Consider the following 24,905-nt stretch of genomic DNA (forward strand, 5'->3'; position numbering starts at 1 on the left):
TAGATCAAAAAAAATGGAAAAAAAAAAAAAAAAAAAAAAAAAAAAAAAAAAAAGAGTTACTCTCTGATCTTGAGTCATTGTGTCTCCTGTTGCACCTTAAATGGGACACAAGTACTCTCCCTTGGCACAGTTCTCTACCTGACTGTCTTCCATCACCAGTAGAACTGGATGGGTACAGAAGGAGCCATCTTCATGGGATTTGTAGTCTTGTAAGAAAGAGCAGACTTACGTTAGTGTAGTGATTTGCATAAAAGCCTATAGATACCTTAGTCATCTTGTCATCAGGCCCTGTATGACCTGATGTATAAGGTTGAACATAGGAAAAGACTTGATAATTTCAGAACCTAGCCACTAAATATGAAATACTCAATTATCTGAAATGGAAGGTTGCATTATGAGAATTATAGTGCAATGTATAGCAGAATCTCCTTGTGGTTGTTGGCATTTTCTAATCAAATCAAATCAGTGTGAATCACTTTTACTCCCAGATCATCTACTTCAGTGCACATATTTAAAGGCACAACAAAAGGAATAAGAAACTCTACCAGATGCCTCCAACCAATTGTTCTATCCTCCCAGTGTGGTGGCTTGAACAAACCATGGCATCCCAGCTCTTTTGATTTCACGTGGTGGCATTGACCTTTATAAACAAGATGCCCCCTCCTCCAGGGGTTAAAGATATGTAGGAGATGCTGGTAGAGGAAGTAATGTTGCATTGTACAGGCTTTGAACAGCATGGAGCATATTCTGAAGCGTCCTAGCTTCAGCTGGGATAGAGTTAATTTGCTTCCTATTAGCTGGTATTGTGCTGTGTTTTGGATTTATAATGAGAATAATGCTGGTAACACAGTTGTGTTTTAGTTCTTGCTGAGCAGTGCTTACACTAAGTCAAGGATGTTTCAGCTTATGCTGTCCTGCTTTTGAGGAGGCTGGGGGTACACAGAGAACTCAGAGGGGACAGAACCATGACAGCTGGCCCAGGCTGACCAAAAGGATGTCCCATACCATAGGACATCATGTTCAACAATAGAACCAGGGGGACTTGGCCATTGGGTGCTACCATTGTTCAGTTGGCTGATGGTGAACAATTGTGTTGTGCATCACTTGTTTTGTGCAATATTTTTCCCCTTTTCTTTCCTATTGAACTGTCCTTATCTCAACCTACAAGTTTTACTTTTTTTTTCCTTCTGATTCTCTCCCCCATCCCTCTGCAGGGGGAGTGAGTGAATGGCTATGTGGTGCTTAGCTGCCTGCTGGACTAATACCACAACATGGGGTGAAATAGCTGCACTGCAGTATGACTGTTTCATTATTTATGTAATTGAAAGCTATGTTTCAAGGAAGCAGAAGGGAAGGTGCCTGATGTGTGATACCTCAGTTGCATTTAGTTTTTGTTTGTTTGTTTCTGAAATTTGAAATCTTATTTACAAATTAGAGTAGATTGCAACTCTTGTAAGATCTCAAAATCACCAGTCACAGCAGTCCAGCTTCCCATTCAAAAGAGAAACAATGAATCAGAGAGGTTTCTCAGATGAATGTGCATGTTTATGTGAAATGTTTTCCAGTCTTACTTGTTTGAACAGAAAGAGGATAGAGATCAATTGTCTTGCATGCCTGCTGGGAGGAACAAAGTGAAATAGATTTAATTTGGAACAGAGAAGATTCTGGCTGGAAACTGGGGAAAACTTTGTAACTGGTAGGGAGGAAAGAGTCCAAATCAGAACAATGTGACATTGAGTGCTTTCAAGAAGAGGTTAGGCAAGCATCTGTGAGAGCTGATGCAGGAGCTATTATGCTGCACCAATTCAGAGATGTGGTCTAAACAATCTTTTGAAGTCTTTTTTCTTTCCTTGGTTTTATGGTTTTCTCTGTGCAAACCATAAATAGCTAGTGTTTAATGTACAAAAAAAGAGTGTTTTTTCCTGGTATGAATTCAATTATATATTTGGGAAAAAACAAAAACAAAAACAAAACAAAACAAAACAAAACAAAAAAAAAAAAAAAAAAAAAAAAAACCAGAATTAACCCTCCAAACCAAATTGTGTTAAATCAGAAAACAGCTCTGATTTTGACAAACCATTTGAACCTGGGCACTCATATCTCCTCAATGGGCTGCGTGACTTCTGAGCTGAGAAAGGATATTCTCTATGTGAATATAAAGCAGAAAACACTCTACCGTCAGTCAAGCTTCAAAGACTCCTTGTAAGACAGAAGTACTTGTGATGATACCAAGTTGCACGTGAAGCTGTGAGTTTCTCCTTTTCCTTTCTCAACAATATTACCATTTTATTGTCCCCCTTGCAGCACTTATGTGCATATCTCATGGATTTGAATTTCAGTGTTACAAGTCCCAGAAAACATAACAATACAATTGTCAACTCGGTACATTTACTGTGGCAATACCACTGATGTGCCCAAGTCCCCTAGATTTCTCTGCAACATGATTTTCTTTCAGACGACTGCAGAACATTATTAACCATCCTTTACAACCAATTGATAAAACAAGGTGACTCAGTGGTAAAGCCAACAGATGTGTGAAGTCAAGGAAGGCTGAGAACTTTTGCTTCTGAGTAGAACTGGCAATTTTCAATTTCATTAACTGAGATTTAAATTTTAATATTTTTAATCAAACAAAAACAAGTGTGAGACCTAAAAATAGAGCTGTGTCATTAAATATATTGTGATCTGACAAAAATTTTGTTCTGATAAAAATGGCCATCTGCTCTAGTCTCACTTTTCTTTCTTCTGGAAGAATTTTAGGTACATCTTAAAATAAGCTGAATTAGAGAATTGTAAGTTTCTACCCAAAGCAAATTGTGAAATAGAATTTTTCTGTGTAACAAGGAATATTCTCATCAGTTTTACAATTAGTAGAAAAAAAAAATAAATAAAATAAAATAAAATAAAATAAAATAAAATAAAATAAAATAAAATAAAATAAAATAAAATAAAATAAATCATTCACTGTGAAAACCATTTAAAACTGCATTAAAATAGTAAAACAATGTTTATTCAAGTAACTTATTTTAGAGCTGGGTGAACTAGTCATAGAAAAGACTATTTTTATTGCTATTTATGTTTAATGTGAAAGAAACAAGACGCTTCCATATAGTTGGGACTTCATTGTTAGACAAGATAAATATAGAAAATAATTCTTTGTTAAGGAAAAGAGGATAAAAAGAGATTTAATAGTATATATCCATGTGCATAAGGATAGTATAAGGTGATTAAAGGAACTGCTTGAAAGACTTTGGCACAAAGAGCCTTTTGGAATACATTACTAAAAAAATTCAAAACTATCAGGAATGACTCCGAGTGTGTCCTTCCATGTGGAGCTCTCTATAAATGTACAGTGTCTAAAAAATACAATTATAGACTGACACGGGGAAGACTGCTCTCTCTCTGCTAGCAAGTAACTTGAGAACCTGACTTGTGTAACTGGAGAACCAGACTTGTGTCACTCTTAACCTGGGGCAACTCATCAGGCTTCAGTAGAGTGATGCTGTGTGAAAAGTGTAGCAGTGAACAAAAAGGTCCTTGGCTTGTAACACCCAAGTTCATTAGTTTAACACCACTGGCCCTCAAATATTGTCACTAAACCAGACACTCACTCTGAGAAGTCTCATTTTTCTAGCAGAATGTGGTTGATCTGATATAGCAGAGAAAGTTAAGTACAAATATCACTGGTGACTGAATCTGTATTTATGCTATCATATTTTACTTCACAAATTTAAGTTATGAACAACAACAACAAAAAATATTTTGCAGTATTTGCTTTTGTATGGTACAGCACAAATGCAACAGTTTTGCCTTTCTCCTGAGTGCTTGCACAGATTCACACACAGGATAAGGTTTTACTTCTCAAATGGAAATGGTTACAAAAGGAGGAGGCAAACATAAGGCTTAGAACAATAAGCGTGATAATGAGCAATCTGGATGCTGACCACACTCACTGCCAACAGCTTTTATGAGCATTATCAAGTCAAAGGGAAAATGTGCTAAGGGGAATAAGGATGAATCAATGCGTGGAAAACTGAGGGCAGTGTAACACATACTTTGATCCTATGGCAACTGAATTATTTAGATTTAAGATGGGAAAATGATCTGTCTGCATAATTAACTAGCAATCTCAAAACCAAAGAATGTTTCATTTCCTTACTTCATTACCTCATTCAATAGATAGAAACAGTAGCAGTAACATGATCACCATAAGTGATCATATATATATATACTTAATAAAGTTTCTTTTAATATACACAAGCAATCCCATTTGCAAGGTGAACAATATAGAGAGATGGAACTGGCAGTACAGCTTGATATTCTCAATAATATTATTTATATTATTGAGAATAATAATAATTTGGCTTATTTTATAATTATATTGGCTTATTTATAAAAGCAACAGTGGGACAAATCATTCCGAAAGGGTCTCTTGGACATGCCATCAGACTGCTGGTGAAATCCGCTGTGCAGTCTGTTCGGTCAAACAAGCTTTGCACTTTTCATGGTAAATTCAATCCAGTCAGATCTGGGGCCACAGTCATTATTCACAAAATGTATGGGAATATATTAATATCTCCCTCCTCCCACCCTCTCTTCAGGGCTGTGGATGATCACTCTTCTACCCTTGGAGTCTACCTGCTGCATGACTGACAGCCTTGCTAAAAGCTCTCCGCGTGTGTGTGTTCCTGCCTGCCTCTTATTTGTTTTTGTCAAAACTGTTCCCTGCTGAATAAAATTACATGCTTGTTGGGCCACAGAAAGTGTGGCTTTCTTCCTGCTTCAGCCTAAGTATTAAAGAGTGCAGGACTGAAGGTCAGGTTTCCCCTTTCTGTTTGTGAATGCTGTAACACTGGAGGTTCCGGGTTGCACTCACTCTTTACTCTGGACAAATTGGTATTTAAATTATTCCCCATATGGGGGGAGTTGGAATAAAAGAGTTACCACCTGTGAATGACAGAGACACTGTACTATCAGATTGCCCTGCAGAACCGTTGTCAGAGCAAAGTCATGAGAAATAGGGGTCAAACTACTGCAGTGAACCTGAGCAACCAGAAAAGAAAGCACAGTTTCTACCCCGAATTTATTTCATCACAGGAAATTGACCTTTCCTGTAAATACCAAGGAAAGAGAGGTGCTCTCCCGAAGCCCAATTAGCTGCTCAGTACCCTGAGAAAATGTCTTTCCACTCCCTGCTAAGGATTTTTCCAACAGCTTTGCATGTGCTTTTGCAGACCCCCATTTTCATTACATGTGCTCTTTGCTCTCATGGAATATGTAAGGGAGATGATGACTTGATGTGAGGGTTTATGAGTTACACTGGAGTTCAGCACAGTACAGATTGGAGTACTGTGATGCCAAGCCACTTCACAGAGCTGGCTGTCAATGAATGATGCCCCTGACTATATCCATGAGTGTTACTACTGCATCAGCATAAAAGTTTCCTGTTTTAAAATTTAAATCCTTAAGTTTATTTGTCTGTAGGATAATTTTGCTTACAGCTTTATATTTAGAGCATGATTGAGGGGTTTACTAGGATTATATATATGTCAGCATAAAAATAAATATTACTTAAGGACCATTTAAATGCACCAGAAGTGTATCCTTGATTGAATCTCACTTCATGGCCTAGGAGTGCATCTTCTGTGGGATTGATTATGCACTCTTGAACTAGCAGGAAACATGCACACAAGAGCACATGGCATAAATAAAACTCAGATGCAAAAAAGGTTCAGAACAGAGCTCTTGTTGGGGATATTTCCTACAGACAGCTCTTTGCATTGCCTTTGCTTAGAAAGGACACATGATCTTACAGAAAAAGAATTTACTTTCTAAGCACATTGTGTGCTTGGAAATGCAGAGAACTTTGTCTCTGGCATCTTTGATGGCTTGTCAAATATAAGTTGCTGTAAGCGTGTGAAATAATATTCAAAGAAATAACCTAAGTCTGCACCTTCTTTTCCTTTTATTAATGTGATAACCCCAAATTATCCCTCCTGCTCAAGTTTCCATTTCCTTTTGAGTCAAGATCAATTATCCCTGCAGCTTTTCAGCTGAATGCAACAATATTTCAGTGTACTACTCACCTATTTACACACTGTACTGCTCTGAAGCTCAAATGCACACACCTCTTGTCTGTCAATCAACAGTTCTTTAATAATTATGGTACACAAAGAAATGCTGCTGTCATATTCTACAGGACACATCTAAACCTACTTTGAAGCCTCTTCATGCCCTCTTGACCCTCAGAAAGCTAAAGCCGATTTTGATCCACTAATTGGGAAAGAAGTAAATTTGTCTTCAGCATATTCTTTATTTAATTTGTCAAATATTAAAAAAAAAGTTTCCAAGACCTGTCTGGCTAGGAAAGGAGGTAGGATTACAAACCGTCTCTTCTTTCATTGCCACCAGCTACTCAAACAACGTTTTTTACAATGGCATAGTTGACAGCACACACCTGTTCCTACCAGCATAAGTACAATGCATCCCAACAGAAGGAGCAATGTCCCAGAAGCAGTTCAGTCTGTACATTATGACTGAGGACACATTTGCCCCATGCTGGGAACATGGTATGGAGATTCCTGATGTGCTCACAGGTTTGCTTCGATGTGGCAGGAGACAAACAGGCTCATGTCCTGCCACCATGGCTAGAACCAGGCTTCCTTCCTCAATCCAGCATGAGTGTGGACAGAGACAGTCCTCCACAGACATCATGTAGGCATACTTTGAAAGCCCCTTTTCATTTTCTGCTCCCTTTTCAAAGATCAACTTACCTCCCCAAGCAACCATCTCTGAAAATGCCAGAAAGCTGAAGGCTGCCCCATGGTCCCATCCAGTGCTTGCCCTTTTTCCATGGGAAGTGGTGACATGAGGAGGTGCAATGACCTCTTCAGTCATGGAAACTGCTTCCTTTGAAAGCCTTCACTTTCATTGCCAGGCCACAAGCCCCTTTCCAGTAGATCTCCTCAGTAGCCCAGGGGAAAAGTAGGTGTTGCTGCAGCAATGTGCAACTTGCTGCTTACTTGCAACGTGCTGGTAATTAGATTTGGCCAGGGTATAGATGCTAGTTTGTAAAATCTTTATAAAATGAGCCACCAGAAAAGGTATGGAGAAATGTAAGATGCTGCAGTGAGAGTGGAATTTACTAGGTGAAATTTGTTACTAGTATAGCTCCAAAGAAATATCCCAGCAGGCCAACAGCCTTTTTTTTTTTTTTTTTTTTTTTTTTTTTTTTTTTTTTATACAAGACTTTCAGAAGCTTCTGGTGACAGAGAAAGGCAGTTAAAGGGAACAATTAAATAACAGTTGTCCTAAAGCCAACTGGAAATTGCCTTTGATATCAGAATCCATCTGTGCCAATAAGCAAAGCCTACTGGGGAGAAGATGAAACAGAAAGAAATAAAAGTGTCATGACTACTGGCGAACAAGTAGATGAAATTCAATTAGCTTAGCTTGAAACATGCATTCACTATTGTAAATGAAGTTTAACTTTCCTCCCCTTAATACAAGAAGGAAAACTGTTCTATACATCCTGCCCTGAGAACAAAATTTCTGCGGATTTTTTTTGGGGGGGGGGAGGGGACGACCTTTCCCCCTAAAACAAATATTTTATTATTATAGCTTGAAATCTCATAATGGATTTCAATATAAATCTATTTTCAGTAATAAATATTTCCATACCGACCAAGGCAAGGTGAAAGTATTTTGCATCATGTAGTAAATGTATGTACTAAATGTATATACTTTATTCAAGCAAAAGTACTCATTAATGTCTATACAGAACACAAGAAATCTGGAAATGTCAATTTTGTACAAGTTTCTAAACCAAATTTCTGAATATGTGTCCTCGTGAATGCTTTATCCTCCACATCTAGCTCTGAATTTTGTGACCTGAAATGGTTGCTTTAATATTATGTAACAGGCATTCCCTCTTGAAGCTAATAAAAATGCCTCACTAGCTGTTACTGCCTCAAATCCTTCTGAAAAATAACATTCTCTTCTTAATAATGATCTTCTCAGCTGCTTTTTAGAAGATAAAAATATAAAACAATCTCTGCTTCAGTAATAATGATCTACTTATTTTCCATATCTCCTTTTTTAGTAAAATACTTTCACCCATGCATGTGATTAAAAATCAACTCCCTGATCAGTTGCTTTTAGAGCTGTCACAAATTTTTCATCAAGAAATGTACAGTAAATGAGCCTGAACAGAGTTTACACTGATTGAATGATAGTAAATGCTTTATTGATAGAACATATTATGAAAGCAAAAAGTGTTGATGGAAGAGACTGAATAAAAAAAAAAAAAAAAAAGTATTATTTTATGACAACAAAAGATTCCACAAAGTGATTTAACAGCTACAAAACCACAATAATAGAAATCGGTTATAATCCTAGCATGAAGATTTAATGTAGTGTTTTTTACTTGGAATCAGATGCAAGGAACCAAGATTTTAAAAAGTTGTCAAGAGTTATTTTCTTTACTCTAGATTGAAGATACCTGAATTCCAAACTTGAGTTTTCTGCCATGCTAATGGAGTGGCTCTTTCTAAAAATATTCAGTGCTCATAGTATGAACAAGCAACTGCTAAATTGTAGTCATGTTTGGGCAATCTTCCCCTTGGAACACTGCAGTTTATTTAGTTAACATTTATGAAATCTAGTTTCTGACAGAAGCATTACAAAATTTACTCTTAGAAAAGAATAAAACCAGAGGCAGAAATATGGCTATTGTCTACCCACATCATCTCCTACTTGCTCAAATGGGAATCACAGTAGCATGGAAACTAATGATATCTTGGGGAAAAAAAAAAAAAAAAAAAAAAAAAAGCACACAGAAAACCATACCTCTGCAACAAGTGATTTATTACTCAGTAACTCATCTGAATTTTTCTCTGTTTCTCTTGTTTGGATTTTAAGAACTTATTCAAGAAAAAATAGTCTGAAATTCTATTTTTTTTTTTTTTTTTTTACATTTCTCCATCAAAAAATACAAAAATAAAATAAAATACAGAAGAATGAACACAGGTATAAAGGAATAAAAATTGAGGGGAAAAAAAGGGCTTTAAATCATAAAACTTGGAAGAGTTTGTCCCAACCTCAGTGTTACCCATTTGAAAAATCTGAAAATGTTATAACACCAAAAAAAAATTGAAAGAAAGGCAAAATTATATTGAAAGCTAGCTCTAGTTCTGCTAGGTAGCTACTGGTATAAAAAGGGGTTCATATTCGCTAATTAGGTGCTTGGGCTTTTTTTAATTATTCAAATGTCTTTGAATACTTAATATAGCCTGTGGGGTGGCTTAGAGGAAAGTCTTACCCATTTGCTAGCACACAGATATACATAACCAAGTCAGTCCTAGGAGAGTAAATGTTTCATAGCTCAGGGAAATATAGAAAAAGAACCCATACGCAAAGCAAAGAACCTCATCCTTGACAACTTCAGGAGTAGCTGGTTTCTTTCCTTCCACTGACCAGACTAATAACACCATCCCCAACTCTCAAGTCTGCTCAAGATCCAGGTGTTGCAGTAGAAGCCTGTCTCTTATCTCAGGGGATGTCTTGCCTGGTCATGCCAGACAGCATCATTAGCTAATTTGTCTCAGCTGTGTTTTTTATTCAGCTGGGCAATATCTCAGTGCAACCCACCCAGTCCTGTTCCTGTCCTTTGCAACAGCTTTCTGCATCTTTGAAATCTGCTACTACCTATCATGAAAGTCTGTGCATTCCCTTCCAGCAAAACCCTCTATCAGCTTTGGTGTTCTGCTCTCATGCAGAGGAGGCATCAGCTGTTAAGGCAGCTGAAGACATTAGTGAGCATGTTAAAATAAACTCTGTGTTACCATACGGAGAAGAACTCCTTCCCTTTTCTCCCTCTGAGCCCCAGAATCCAAGTTCAAATATAATGATGGATTATTTCTAGAGGAATTATGAGTAGTTGGCCCTTTCAAGATAATTGCTCAGTGTCAGTTTACTTCCATTTCATGAATGAATGATACTTTCTCCTCCACAGTTCACAGGATTTACTAATCAATACTGTGAGGCTACTCTGTGGTAAAAGAAGGCTGGAGATATGAATTCTTCAGTATTTACCTATTTGATTTTATTTTGATATTTTATTTGATATATTTGTTTCTACTGGACAACATATACTGCAGTCATAATTCCAGCAACACCATAACACATAGATTCTAATAGCCCAGTAGACCTAGACACTAATTTTGTCATTTGTTCTGGGAGTTGAAATGTCACATACTGTTTTCCAGCACAGAACTAAAACTTCTCTAAAACACTAGAGGAAAACCCAAATCATCTGCAATAGAGCAATTCGCTTCGCTACTGATGAAATGATGTTTATTTAATGGGTTGGTTTCTCCTAGACACCATTCAGAAGATGAGGTCCATGGACTAGTAGCCACCTGTTGGACACTGCAGAATAGGTACCCCCTCTGCTCTTTCTAAAATGTTACTGAAAATTATTCCCAACTATACTTAAAAAAAAATAAAAATAAAAAATACAACAACAACAACAAAATCACTATTTTTCAATATTATAGGTCTCTGGACCTAAAAGATTACAAGACAGCAGAATCTTTTTTACCTCAGAGAGGTGTCGTTGTGAAAGATAGGAGAGAGCTTGCTTGATTTTCTGAGCTCTACCATCATTTAAAGCAATTGCACTGCAGGACCTTCTATTTGAAAATAGGAGTCTGTAAATGGCAGCTTACAGTCATTTTGTTGCTTTATTTTCTTGTATTCACTGCACTTTTGCAGCGGGGATGTGGAAAAGGGAAGAAACATAAGAAAGATGGAGGAAGAAAAAGAGAAAAGGACATTAAAAAGGTAAAAAAATAACTAATGGGTATTAAGGGGGAGCAGTCAGGGGCCTATAAAACCAATATCTCATTATTAAGGAAGGCAATTCAGTTACAGCCAGTGCATAGACAATTACATTCCTGCCAAGAAACCCTGAGGCTATTCATGGAACTATTTACCTGCGTATGTGTGCGTGTCATTGCTCCTTAAAAAAGGAATAAAAATTGAACTTTAAGACAAAAGCTTTAAAAACATATGGTAAATTTAGTTATACATTAAGTCAACCTAAGGGATCAACTTACATTTTTAAAATGCTAAATATATATAATATGTAGTATTTCTCCAAAATCCAATTATTTATTTTATTATTTTAGTTGAATTTTTAGCTAGCATATAAAGAAAGTGCTCAACATTTGTTTAGAGCTTTCACAGTTTAAAAATGGCTTATTTCTGATATTTTAATCTTGGGGCATATGTAGTTCTCATTGTAGGATGTGCAACTGCTTGGGAAATAGTTATAAAAATAACTTCAAAGAACACAAACAGAGCACACTGATTTAGAAACCTCACGAGTGCAGCTTTCTGGATATATGTAGACAAAACGTTGACATTTATCATTCCAGAGTTTTTTCCACATTCAGACAATTTGTCATTATTTGTATCCTGAGCAGGAATCATGCTTCCAGGCACCGAGCTTGCACATAAGAAACTCCAGAGCAAGAGCTGCCTTAGAAACATCAAAGTCTCAATGTATACATTGATCCCAGAATCACAGCTCCCCACGAGATTAATGCCTTCATCCCAGTGCTGTACCCCAGCCAGCAAGAGGATTTGCACTGAGTATTTATGAATAATATTAACTTAAGCTAAGCAGGAAAATGTAAGGCAAGGTTTCCTTTAAAAATCTTTTTTTTGTTGTTTGTTTGTTTGTTTTTGTTTGTTTGTTTTTGTCCATTAGCTACATTAAATAATCAGTTTTGTAATACCTTCTGTAGATATGTAAAAGAACAACAAACTCAAAGTTCTTACAGTTACTTCAGTGTACAAGTTTGGGGAAGCTATGAAAGTTAGATATAAAAGTAGACACTGACTATGCATATTACAACATTTAATTTTCAAGCATTTAAAAGAGAAGCAGAGGACCAGCGAATTCCTTAACAAATAATACCTCAGTGACTACTCTCAAGTTTTTTATTACAGGTATTTCTAATAGTAATGGTCTAGGGCTTCTATAGCACATTTTTTGTCCATAACTTTCAGAGTTATTTATGAGCTAAGTAAAATTGTTCATAGCCTATAACAATACAGATTATATGACAGTTTCAAAGTGCATAGCATACTAGGCTGGAGACCAGGAATGAAACTAAACATGAGTCCTTGTTCAGGCCTGAATAGTGCCTCTGCTGGTAACTTTTTATAAAACAGAATTTTAAGTTTTGGGTCTAAAACTGGCATTATTATTCTATCTGAATAGTATCAAAACCTAAATAAAACTGTTGGCTTTTTAAAGTGTTTCTGAGGACAGAGGAGGACCTTCAATAGTTTTCTGAAGTTTCTGAACCTAGGCGGGGCCATGACTATTTCCAAGCACCCCTGAAACTACATAAATAATAGTAGAGGCGGGCAGAAAGAAGTGTTTGGGTTTGATAACTAAAAAGAACAGTACCATTGAACAACAGTAGCAATGGGACCTCTACCCTGATGATCCCATAAAAGGGTCTAGTGAGGAACAGATGTCGTTCATGGATCATGTTTTTGTTGATTTCCCATTTCCTCACTCTGGTGGGCTTCAGCTGAAGGGGAGTCCATCAACTAGGACTGCAGCAAGGCTCTCCTCTCCTCCTGCTGTAGATCTGACCCTGGGAATCCTATTATCCTATTTCTTTCTGGATTGGACACAGAGCAGATGGATACTTTATGTTGCATTCCTGTAAACTAAATCAAGGATTATAAATATTTATTAAGAACCTTTTTTAGCTTTGCAATATGTTTAGTATCAGTCTCATAACTTATATGTAATATACAACTATGCTGCCATAACCTACAAGAGCATCTGCATTGTAACTGCAGGGAAACATGACTTATATTTTGAAAAGAATAAAAGGATTTACAATTCTGGATGTGAAAACATATCCATGACTTCAGCAGCTAGCACGTGATCCTCTGAAATGCCACTTATGTCTGCAGTATGGTCAGTTACTTTCCATGAAGAAATGAATGAGAAATGAAGCAACAAATGCCATGATCAGAGATTCCCATTAGTCAGCATTTATGTCTTCAGTTGAGTATGGAAACATGGTTATCTCCTTGTTATTTTTCCTACTCATGACAGAAATTATATAAATCATGACGTGGTGCTTTATGATTTATATTCTACATCAATTCAGACAAAGTAGATCACAAAGACATATTTGACTTTCTGGACATAAACATAGTGTCTTGTATTTAGGAAAAAAAATTTTTTTTTGGTCTTGAGTTCTAATGAAAATACCTGTAAAATAGTTTTATATGTGTATGCGCTTCTACTCTGTTAAGGATTGATGCAGAGGCGGAAAAGGAAACATGCTATAGGTGTCAATAGTTATTAAATTAATTCTAAATAAATAAGAAAAGGTTTTGCCCTGGACCCACAAAAAAAAAAAAAAAAAAAAAAAAAGTGTTAGATTTGCACAAAGTGTTCATTTGCACATGGCAGATACAAAGTTTTAGAGTCCTAAAGGTCCAAACAGCCTAAGGAAAAGATGAGCAAAGTTTGCCCACTTATAGCAACGCATGTGTGTCTTTCTATATATAGGCTATTATTTTGATGCTATCCAGTTATAAGTACTTTCCTTTTGTTTATTAGTGGGAGCACGTATTTCTTACAATCCTAGCTTTCCTACAATCCTAGTTCAGTTTGCAAGGGAACTCAGGGTGTCTCTAATCCAGTCTCCTGATATGAACCCAAGCCAGGTTATGCAGGGCATTATCCAGTCAGGTCTTGAAAGCCTCTATGGACACAGGCAGCACAGCCTTTCTGGGCAACTGAGATTTTTTATTGTGACATATATAATAAGGGATAAGCAAGTGCATTGAGTTAATTGATTTGTGCTCGATTAATCACAGAATGAAATAGTTAATGTACGTTCACAAGTCCTAATGACTATGTTTACTATTTTTATTCCTAATGTTTATTTTCACATTGCCAAAATAGAAAGGGAACAGTTATTCTTGTCCTGTCTTTTTGTCTGTTTGTTTCTCCTCTGAAAAAAAGGGAGAGGAAGAAGAAAAAGAAAAAAAAAAAAAAGTTGTTTCCATCAATAATAGTAACTGTTACCACAACAAAAATCTAGTTAATACACACAAAAGTTGTGACAATTTTTGAAAACATGGTAACCCAACGGCAGTCTTGACCTATGTGACTATCAGCTATCCCAAGCTGGAGATGGCAGAATTATGTAAGAATGAACAGCAGCTGAACTCTTTCTTCAGGAACAGACAGGTTTCTCCTCCTTCAGCATTTACCATGCATGACTACTTTTTAAAATTGCTTCTACCTACTTTGCTACTTTAATACCATATGTAGGGAAAACCCCTTCCCTTAGTTACAAAAAGTCTCCCACTGAGTTTGATGGAAATTGACTGGCTTTTCTGAGGGTGGTAAATACTGTCAGGAAGCCTTCTCAGTACAAAATGTTCAACTGGCATTCAAGGTCTCATGATTTCCCACTTTGGTGATCATTTTACCTGAAAAATATATGCAGAGTTTCTCAGTAGCCCAAAATATTAGTTCCCAAAAGGTATGTTGCCTGTTAGGGGGTCCATCCTGCCTAATGTTATAGTAATGTATGTTATTTCTTGACTCTATAATATTTATATTTCATTGGGCTGTAAGTAATTTTTGGCTTTCTGAAGACATAGGTTCAGTAATGTCAAGGGAATTGACTTTCAAAATATGAGAAAAGAATGATTCAGTGATCCATATTATATCCCAACACACCTGGCAGATCCCAAAACAAATGAGAGAGATGTAAGATGCCTGTCTCTCTCTCTGATTCACTGCCTCGGTTTGAGCCTTGACCCATAAATGAGTTTGGTTATTTCAGTGCCTAGCTTTTTGCCATTGTGGGTCAGATTTTTTTTCTCCTTTCCTTTCCTTTCCTTTCCTTTCCTTTCCTTTCCTTTCCTTTCCTTTCCTTTCCTTTCCTTTCCTTTCCTTTCCTTTCCTTTCCTTTCCTTTCCTTTCCTTTCCTTTCCTTTCCTTTCCTTTCCTTTCCTTTCCTTTCCTTTCCTTTCCTTTCCTTTCCTTTTCTTCAGTAGTACTTCTGGAATACAGAAAAGGTCCACCCCTTTTCAGTATAAATCATAGGTTGGAGTTATGCCCTGAGGGTACCTGTTCAATACACAGGAAAAATAGGCATCTCAAAGTGTGAGTATGAATCCAACATTTGTGACTTCAAAAAAAAAAAAAAAAAAAAAAAAAAGTCCTTAGAAAAGAGTGATGCTAGTGTCTCCTCACAAATTAGTTTTTTTTCTTATTCTGTGAAAGCCAAATTGAATGGTCTGCCCCCAGATGGAGGCAAGCAAAGAGAGAAACACTTGGTTTGTGTATCCTAGCAGGATTCATGTGCAAGTTCTGTGGGCATGCAACATTCACAGAGCCAGAAGCAGATCTCTAAAGCACAGGCAGAACTTCATAAACGTTGGAGTTTTGCAGGGATCTGAGTCAATAGTGGATTCACAATGAAAGGTCCACATAAAGTAGAAGCTTGTTGAGATTTACCTACCTCGATGCCATTAATCTTTTGGTTTCTCATCAGCAAAAAGGGCATGGTAGTCCCTCTATTATGCATAAAGGCATTGACAGACTGAGCATAACAAAGGTTATGAAGTATTTAGATACAGTGATAATGGAGCTCAGCGCTGAGTGCCCAGCCTCCAGGAGCCTGGAAGTCTCGGCTTTCTGGCTCCTTCCCCAGCAGCCTGCCCAGGAGCTGGCCAGACAAGCCACCTAGCAGTCAGACCAGCAGGAGCTGATTCAAGATTCCTGGTTCCCATTTTATATGGGGCAAAACAGATACATTCTTTAAGGAAAGATCTGATTTCATCAGCCTGGTATTTTTCTGAAAGGAAAAAAAAAAAAAAAAAAAAAAAGCCATTCAAGAATCTTTAATCTTTAATCTGTTGTTAACTGTGTTTTTAAAACAGCACATCATGCACCACTGACATACCATGTGGCAACTCAAAACTAGCAGTCTGATGGACTGACTTAAAGTCTCCCTTTAATCACTGAAAGAGATTGCAGCTAACATTAAAATAATATTAATATTGAAATATCAATACCTATCTTAGGGAATGCACATTTATGGACATGTCAGAACTCTGCACGCACACATTTATCAGGGATAAAACTCTCCAAGAATAATACAGTATGGCTTGCAGTCAAGGACTTTTAACATCACCCCTTGCATGCTTCCACTTGAAGTACTTCCATACAGTGTAACACAGCATGGAAGCACCTCGCAGGTAGTCTGCTGGGGAATCCTCCCAGAAGACCTGGGAGGAGGGCAAGCACTAACTACCCTTTGTAGATCAGACACTGAGGCATACAAAGCAAAGGCTCGGCAAGAGTCTGCTGTGTATTGCACTCAGATTGCATGCAGGGACTGCTTTAAAGGCTGCAAACAGGGAACAGAAAGACAAAGTGAGACTTCTCTCCTGCTATGTGTGGAGTGACTCAAGAGGCTCACATTTTACTATTCTAACCTTTGCTGGACACCTGAAATTGTGCCTCTCTGTTCCTTCAAGAGCTCCAGCTGAACAGCTCCACACCCTGCTTGCACCAAAATCCAGTGAAAGGCTCACCTGAGAAGCTCTCAGACAGGACATCCCCAACACAGACAAGATTAAGCCTTTTCCTTAATTCAGCTTTTGCCTTTTCTTTCATAATTTAGCTGGAGTGATGGGTTTCTTTTCAGGATGTCTCATATTCTTCCCAATGTTTGACATGTATTTGCTTTCCAGACAGAGAATGTCCTTGTGGAACGAGAGTGTTAGTCTACTGAGAAACAAAGAGCTGGATTAAATAAAACATTTATGTGCCTAAAGGAAAAGCATTTCAGCTGCATCACCTTTATAAATAGTCTGTTGGTGAAAGCACTTGGTAAGGAAGTGGGAGACCTCAGTATTAATTTCTTTCTCCAGTGGACTGAGTTGAAAGGGATGCTGTGCTGAAACTGTTCCCCCTTAGAAGTCATCTTAGATTTTGGGTCAATGGCACCAAGAACAAAAAAAAAAAAAAAAAAAAAGGAAGCATGTCCCTACAACCTCAGGTTTGCCTCTGTATGAGTGTGCCATACATTCCAGAACCAGGCAGGTTTTTATGGCCCATGCCATTTGCTAGACATCACACCAGAAAAAATACTTTTTGTGGCCTGCTTTTTAATTTATTAGAAATAATGTAACAGAGGTAATGGAGGGAAATATAAATCCTCATTTTTACCTGTTCCCAATAGTGTACAGCTTTCTCTGTCAGCAGAGAGCTATCAAGAAAAAGTATCACAGAAAATGAATGACTGCTGTTCTCAAAAATGCTGAAACACTTAAAACTAATTGATTTTGATGAAACAGGCAGCTACATTTGATTTGTGTACTTTACATTCAGGACCTTTCATAAAACATTTTTGTTAGAAGAGGTACATATAGACAAATTGAATTAAGTGCTGCTTTACTTTTCATTAGATTTTTCAGAGAAGCATAGTAAATTGCTTTATAGTAGAATGCCATTTATTGACAGAACAGCTCTTTTTTACTAGTAAAAACAGTACCATTAATGCAGTCAGTTAAAAACAAACTGCAGTTTTGCTTGAATTTGTTTTCCAGGAAAGAAAAAAAAATAAAAAGGATCAGGGGGGAAAAAAAGCAACCTAGGACTAGGAGACCAGGTTTCAGTTCCTAGTATCTTCCATAACTACACTTTTTTTTTTCTTTTCTTTTCTATTTCTTTCTTTTTCTTTTTTTTTTTTTTTTTTTTTTTTTCTTTTTTTCTGTAATATACTGGAAATCTTTCTTTACATTATTAACTGTTGTGCAGTTGAATTAAAAATCATTTAAACATTTGGGATACTGTGATGAAGGACATGACAGAGAAACTACTTATATTGTCTCCGGTAATATTCTTAAGGACGTAACTTAAAAACAGGCAGTGCACCAACTACAGGTTTCACTTAAATTCAGACCAAGCATGACGGTCACTGTGAGCCCAAGATACCCCAGCCTTTCCTATTAAAAACAGTAACAGAGTTATCACCCTATGGGAGGATCTGGTAAATTCTCTGAGAGACCTGAACACTTTCTGCTTCCTTGAGAAGCAGTATTTCTGCTACTTCCATGTCATGTACCTCCTTAAGTCTTTCCTTGGAGTTCAAAGTGATTGGCAAGCTACAAAATTAAAGCCAGAATGTGACCTGGAGAAATTTCACAATGCACTCTTCAAACTGCTAATTACCCCTTTCTCACATGCCTTAAATGACAGACTCTTCGTTTGTGTCCCAAAGCAGAGGTATATAGTAAAAAACAATACTTTCTGTGAAAAGTAGACTGAATTCAGTACAGCATTATTATGATACATGGCCCTTGGGGTCCACATGCCAAGTTGTATTTTGACTTAGTTTCAAGGACAGAGGACAAACTTAAGCTAGGTTTTGAACACTAAAGTGAACAATCTCCTCCTCCTACAGCATCTTTTATATGGCCTAGTTGACCCACAGATCTGGAAGGTAAATGAGCACTGGCTAATGTGCAAAGAAAAAGCCTCCAGTGTGTTTGCCTAAGGTACAAAGAGGGTAAGCAAATACTAATTCCTCTGGTGCTCTGGGTATTTAATTACTCTAACACGTTGCACTCCAAAGTCTAGAGCCTCTAGCTGCCTTCTGCTCAACAAGATCACAATGAGTGAGTGTGAAAACAAACTCGCAGATAGCATCTGCCTTCACTTTGCACAAATTGTAGACAATCCTTCCTTGTCTGTAGTTATACATTAAAGCTAGAGTATTCTGGAGTGCATGATTTTACTGACATGCCCTAAAAAATCCTTCTACTTAATAGATGCTGGTCTAACTAATACCAACTTCCACAGACCATCAGTTTTCTTCTCTGAAAAACAGATGCAATCAGAAAAATACTCTCCATACAACTCATCCTGAACATACAGTATGGTTTGTTGCTCTGTTGTAATGAGAAATCCCGACCCACGCCATCAATGGATTTGAACAGTATGTGAAGCAGAGAGGACTGCTTTCCATCAGCTGTACATTTACAAACATATGTTTACTTATATTCCTCAGGCACATTTACTTGAAAAAAAGAGCAACGTCTAAGGAAGGAAGCTCCTAACGTCGTTGCCCACACTGAGTAGTTCCCTCATTCACAAGTAAACTCTACTGAAGTTTCTGGGATTACTCACAAAGGGTGATAAAGCTCAGTGTGTGTAAAGCTGTTAGCATTGCAGTCTTTCATCTCAGTTTTACCTCCCAGAAACTGTCAATGTTCTTGGAGCAACATGACTCTTCTGAAGAGAGATCACACAGAACAACAAGGGCCTGATTCTTATTTTAAACAATAATTTAAAGCTGTGATCCTGTCATATCTCCTATATATAAGGAATCTTCCATCTGCCCCAAGCCTTGAACAGGCTGATTCTGCAGGTCTTACTCATCCAAAACTCCCACAGAAGAGAGTTGAAAGACAGCAGCATTGAGATCTTACCCAAGCTAAGTTGTATTGTTCGATATTTCAATAACCAACCAATAGTGGTACTGTTCAGAAAATTGATTTTGAAAATGAAACATTAGCTTCTCACTTGAGACTGACAGAAAATATTCTTCTTGGAGAAATACGCAAATGAACATTTAAAGATCAGGTGCTTGTTAAAATCAATATGGCTTTATAGTAACATTTCGTTCTTCCACAATAGTAGAGAAAAAAGACTGAGTGTTTCAACCAGCTTATCAGATATGATCAGAGATACAATTGGACACATTCAGAACATAAAATATCTTCTCTTCTTTTCTTAGTAAATCCTTCATTGACTGTACTTTTCCTGGAAATGCTATTAGCCAACTTACAGTGGAAGCACAACCACAGTGTGAATTGCAGAGCTGATAACTTTTTATGAAATGTTAACAACACATGACATGTTACAAACAAATTCCAGTCTTCAGCTATTACAAGTAATAATAGAACACTAATTAAAAAAATAAATCAGCCCCATTTTACTTCCTTGAAGCATATTCAGTAGTTACATTAAAAACAATATTTATAGAAATCCTCTGTATTCACTAATTTGGAGGGAAATGCACTTAAAAGGGGTGTATACTGCACATCTTTATTGATGAATACTACTTTTTAACTAGCTCAGAAGAAATAAGATCCTCTGGAGGCATTGAATCATATGAGTAACTGTGATGAGAAACAAATTAAAACCACAGAAAATGCCCTGTTTTTAAGTACGCTGCTGTACATAGATGTTCAGTATCTGCATCAATCCCTTTTTAGGCATTTTGAAAGGCAAAAGAAAAATAGAAGCATTATTTCCTTTATGTTTATTATAATTACAGAATAATTTTATAGCAAAGAAATTACTTTTAAGGCACATCAGCCATTCCTTACACACTTCACCTCCTCTTAAATCTGTTGATTAAATTTCATTTCCATAGACTCCTTGATTTTTCTGAGGAAAAACAAAGGGGAAGGATTGTTCTTACAGGCAACAAATCGTATTTCAAAAGCAGTGCAACAGTGAAACTGTTGTGTGTCTGCAGACCGGGAAATCACTCTGAATGAGCTTTAAGTGACAAAAACAGACCCTTGTCTCGGTAGGAATGGGTATCTCTAATGAAGCCGTCGAGTAGCTCAGAGGTAGTAGCTATGTACCATATGTTGCTTTGGTTGCTCTGGCAATTATATAGTTTATTCAGATTAGACAAACCTGAACTTTTTAGCTATGTCATTACTTACAAACAATCTGAGCTTGTCTCAGCTCTTCTTGATGTCAGATTAAAAAGAATTCTCCATTTTACAAAAGAGAAAATGGCTTATAGTTTCCTCCTCTCGGTCAGTCACTACTTTTTCTCATATTTGTCTATTTCAGCTACATGCTTGTACCAAAACATTTGCAATTTACAAAGGGACACTGCTGAAAATAAGTTTTAATATGCCTTCTTTAAGTGCATATGTCTAAGCAAAGCTCAATTCCTTTTACAGCTCCAAGCCTTATTTCCAAGTATCCAATAAGTTATGGGTTTAAGACTCTGAAAGTGTCTGTTGTTTCTTTAGTGAAACCAAGCTAACTTCAGATGCATTTGGTGCATTCATCCTTACTTAGGCAGAACTCCCACTTGAGTTGGCCCTGAAGTTAAACTGTTTATTCAATTAACACCAGAATAGTAACCACCGACAACTTGCTTTTCCAGGTTTAAGTGAAATGAATGAAAAACTGATGAAACAAGCAAAGTGATTGCTCTATCATTTCCACTTCTGCCATAGAGATTTCAAGAGAAAAGAGGCTACAGACACTTTTCAGACAGAAGAGAGGGATTAAAGAAGGGTGTATCTAATGATTCCCAGGTATAAATTTGATGTAGCTGTTTCAAGCAGCCTGCTGTATTAGATTAGATTTTGTTCTATTTTTCAAAGAGCTGTTTACCATGGAAAGGTTCTTTTGAGGCAGATGCCAAATTGTACTGCCTATGGAAGGAGTGATACACATAACAAAATGGAGCAGTATTTACCCCTGCAAACAGAATACACACCTTGCAGCAACACAGCTGGAGAAGGGATGTAAATGTTCAGCTGAGTCTTACACATTCAGTATGCATTCAGTGAGAAATGTACAGACACCAGCCCCTGTCTCTCATTCTCTTCATTACAGTTTATGACATTTAATAAATCCCTGGGAAATGCAGCTTGCTTTAATAATAACTATTTAAACATTTTTCCACCCCTCATCCCCCAAAAAATGCAAACAGGAAAAGGGAGAAAAGGCAGAATTAATTTTAAAGGTTTGGAACAGCTGCACCTTCATTTTGAGATGTGTTCACACAAATCATTGACGATCTGCAATGTATGCTCCTCATTTATATATATGTATCTGTGTGTGTGTGTATAAACGATTTAGTTGCTATAAGACCATAAATATGAAGGATTTAAAGACCTTTAAAGTGGTGTGGTGATTGCTCTTCCTCTGAAAATCTGCATAGCAGAGTGCCTCTGACTGCCTGTCTGAGAATGAGAGCAGCACCCATCCAGCCCCTGAGATCAGGCTTTTGAGGGCAGAAAGCTCCCCAGAGAACATGCAAGTTGAGCTAACTGGAAATTTGTCATTTTTCTTTTACCTCAGAAAATGTTAGTTCAGTTCACCAAAATGATTTTGTTTTAATGTAAGTTGGTTTAGGAAAGAATCCTTGTCTTAAACAAGCTACCTGCTGCAGGATAGTAAGGTGCTTAGTCCACTGATCTGAGACTGATGGAGTACAAATTTACTGCCTGGCAATCCAACAGGGGGAAATAAGGTCATGGGATGCATGTGCTCTTTTTCTTATTTCATGAAAATATACAAGACTCCCAGGTTTGTCCCAGTGACACATCAAAAATTAAAGGAAGATAGGAAAAACATTTCCCATCCCCAACTCTATATGAAAAGACCCCTCAGAAAAAAAAAAGAAAAAAAAAAAAAAAGAAAACAACAAAAAAAAAAGAAAACCCCATGCTTGACTTAAGCCCTGTGTAAAATCATCATTCAGAAGGTTTTAACAGTACAAAGGTTTATTTAGAAAAGAGTTTGGATTGTTCTTTAGGGTTTTTTGGCAAACATTTAAATCCTTTCATAACTGAAAAGACTGCCAGTGCCTGGTACCTAGCACTTTTCCCCAAATAAGCAGCAAAAGCCAATTTCTTAGTGGGACAAGTCCACCACAGGCCTCAGCCGCTCTGTTTATAAATACTCTGATCTGCTATTCCACCACTTAATCTTTTCCTCTTGATGCCTCTGCTTGTTTTCCCATATAAATCCAGAGCCCCTATAAGCTCAATGCCTGCCAAACTCAGTGTCTTAACCTATTTTCCTCTGTGGATTCCCTGTGCCTTCTGTTAGGGCTCAAAGACAATCCCTCCACGCTCTGCTTACCTATCTGCACCCCAGCACAGCTGCTCCAGCACCATGTCGCCGTTCCGCACCACCGTGAATGCACTCAGCCTCTCCAACACCATCCCCATACCCCACACCACCACTCTGCACCACCAAGGGGACGAACCCTTGTCCTACTCAATCTGCCCCATCCCCATGTCCTCTTCCCTCCCTTCTTTTTCAGCACAGAGCCTTTTCTTTCTCTTTTAACTCCACTTCTGCTCAAGGCAAATCCATTCCTCCAGCTCAATGCCGGAAGTTCTTCTTCTTCTTCTTAAAGAGAATGTGTTTAAAGGACCTGCGGAAGTCCTGGTTGAAGATGGTGTAGATGACTGGGTTGAGGGAGCTATTGCAATACCCAATCCAGAAGAAGAACTTGAAGAGAGTCTCAGGGACCTCACATGCCTCCCGGCAAATACCATAGAGGCTGTAGCTGAAGAAGAAAGGGAACCAGCAAACTACAAAGACCCCCATGACCACGGCCAGCACAAAAGTGAAACGTTTCTCCCGGGCCTGGGTGACCTTCTTACGGCAGATGCTGCTACGCTTCCGGCGACGGCGGTATGAGAAGAATTCCATGGAGCGGTTGCTAGAGCGGGACAGACGGCTACTAGAGTGCTTGGAGGAATATGAGTAGGAGAAGGACTGGCTCTTGCTGCTTTTGCGGGGATGCTCCTCCCGGCTCCGCCTCCGCCTGCTCTCTGAGGTGCTGCTCTCCTCCAGCTCAATGTCCTCCAGCTCAGAGGCTTTACGCCAGTGGTGCACTGAATAATGTCCATTCTCTCCCAGCTGCATCCTCAGGGATGTGCAGCCCGCAGCAGCACGGCTCAAGCCATTCTCAGTCTGGGAGGACCCCTCTGGCATTGTACGCTTCTCAGAGAGGGTCCTGGTCCTTAGCTTGGCCACGCGGTAGATGCGGATATAGACCAACACCATGATGAGGCAGGGGGCAAAGAAAGAGCCAATGCAAGAAGAAAGGATGTACCACGTCTCATCATTGAGCTTGCACTGGGGAAAGACATCTCCTTCGGGGTCCCGGTACATGGAGATCAAAGGTGGGAAGGAGATGACAGCTGAAATGAGCCAGACAGTGAGGATGATGGCCTTGATCCGCCGGGGGGTCCGTTTGAGGTTGTACTCCACCGCCTGCGTGACCGACCAATACCTGTCGAGACTGATGGCGCACAGGTGGACGATGGAGGAGGTGCAGAACAGCACGTCCAGCGCCAGGTAAATGTTACACCAAGCCTTGCCGAAGTACCAGTAATTCATAAGCTCGTTGGCCAAGGAGAAAGGCATGACCAGAGTAGCCACCAGGATGTCCGCGCTGGCCAGGGACACCAGGAAGAGGTTCTGGGGGGCTCTCAGCGCCCGGCTGGTGAGCACGGCTATCACCACCAGCACGTTGCCCACGATGGTGAAGACGATGAGGAAGCCCACCACCGCCGCCAGGCTGGCCACGGCGGCGGGCGAGTAGGGGGACGGAGGCTTCAGGAGGGGCGACGAGGGGGCCGGCGCCAGGCTCTCGTTGGGGGAGCCCAGGCTCGTGTTCCCCACCGGCAGCAGATCCATGGTGGGTGTGCGGGGCGCCGGCGTCCTACAGAGCCCCGCCGAGCCCCCGCCCCGCCCCGCCGCCCCGCCGCCGCCGCCCCGCCGCCCTCCTCATCGCCCCCCAGCCGCGCGGCTCCCCCCGGCTGCACCTCCCCCGGACCCCTCAGGGCAGAGCCGGGCGGCGCCGCCCCGCCGAGGAGCGGAGCGCGGCCGCGCTGCCCCCGCCCGGTCCCCGCTGAGGGGACAGCGGGGCACGGCTCGGCCCCGCCGCCGCCCGCCCGCTCATGCCCGGCTCCTCGCAGCCCCCGGCTCCGCGGAAGGCGCCGCCCGGCCGAGGGGAGCCGCGGGCGGGCGCTGGATCCTGACGGGGAGCGGC

General features: G+C 39.1%; 1 protein-coding gene across 1 annotated transcript; it reads right to left on the reverse strand.

The window, feature by feature from the left end:
- Window positions 1-22,575: 22,575 nt before the first annotated feature.
- ADRA2C (adrenoceptor alpha 2C) lies at window positions 22,576-24,590 on the reverse strand. The gene has a single exon (XM_082760301.1). It carries the CDS (start codon window positions 24,548-24,550, stop codon window positions 23,225-23,227), a length of 1,326 nt encoding a protein of 441 aa, XP_082616427.1. The 5' UTR covers window positions 24,551-24,590; the 3' UTR covers window positions 22,576-23,224.
- Window positions 24,591-24,905: the final 315 nt, after the last annotated feature.

This window comes from Aythya marila, assembly GCF_965140915.1.
Source record: "Aythya marila genome assembly, chromosome: 4".
Taxonomy (NCBI): Eukaryota; Metazoa; Chordata; class Aves; order Anseriformes; family Anatidae; genus Aythya; species Aythya marila.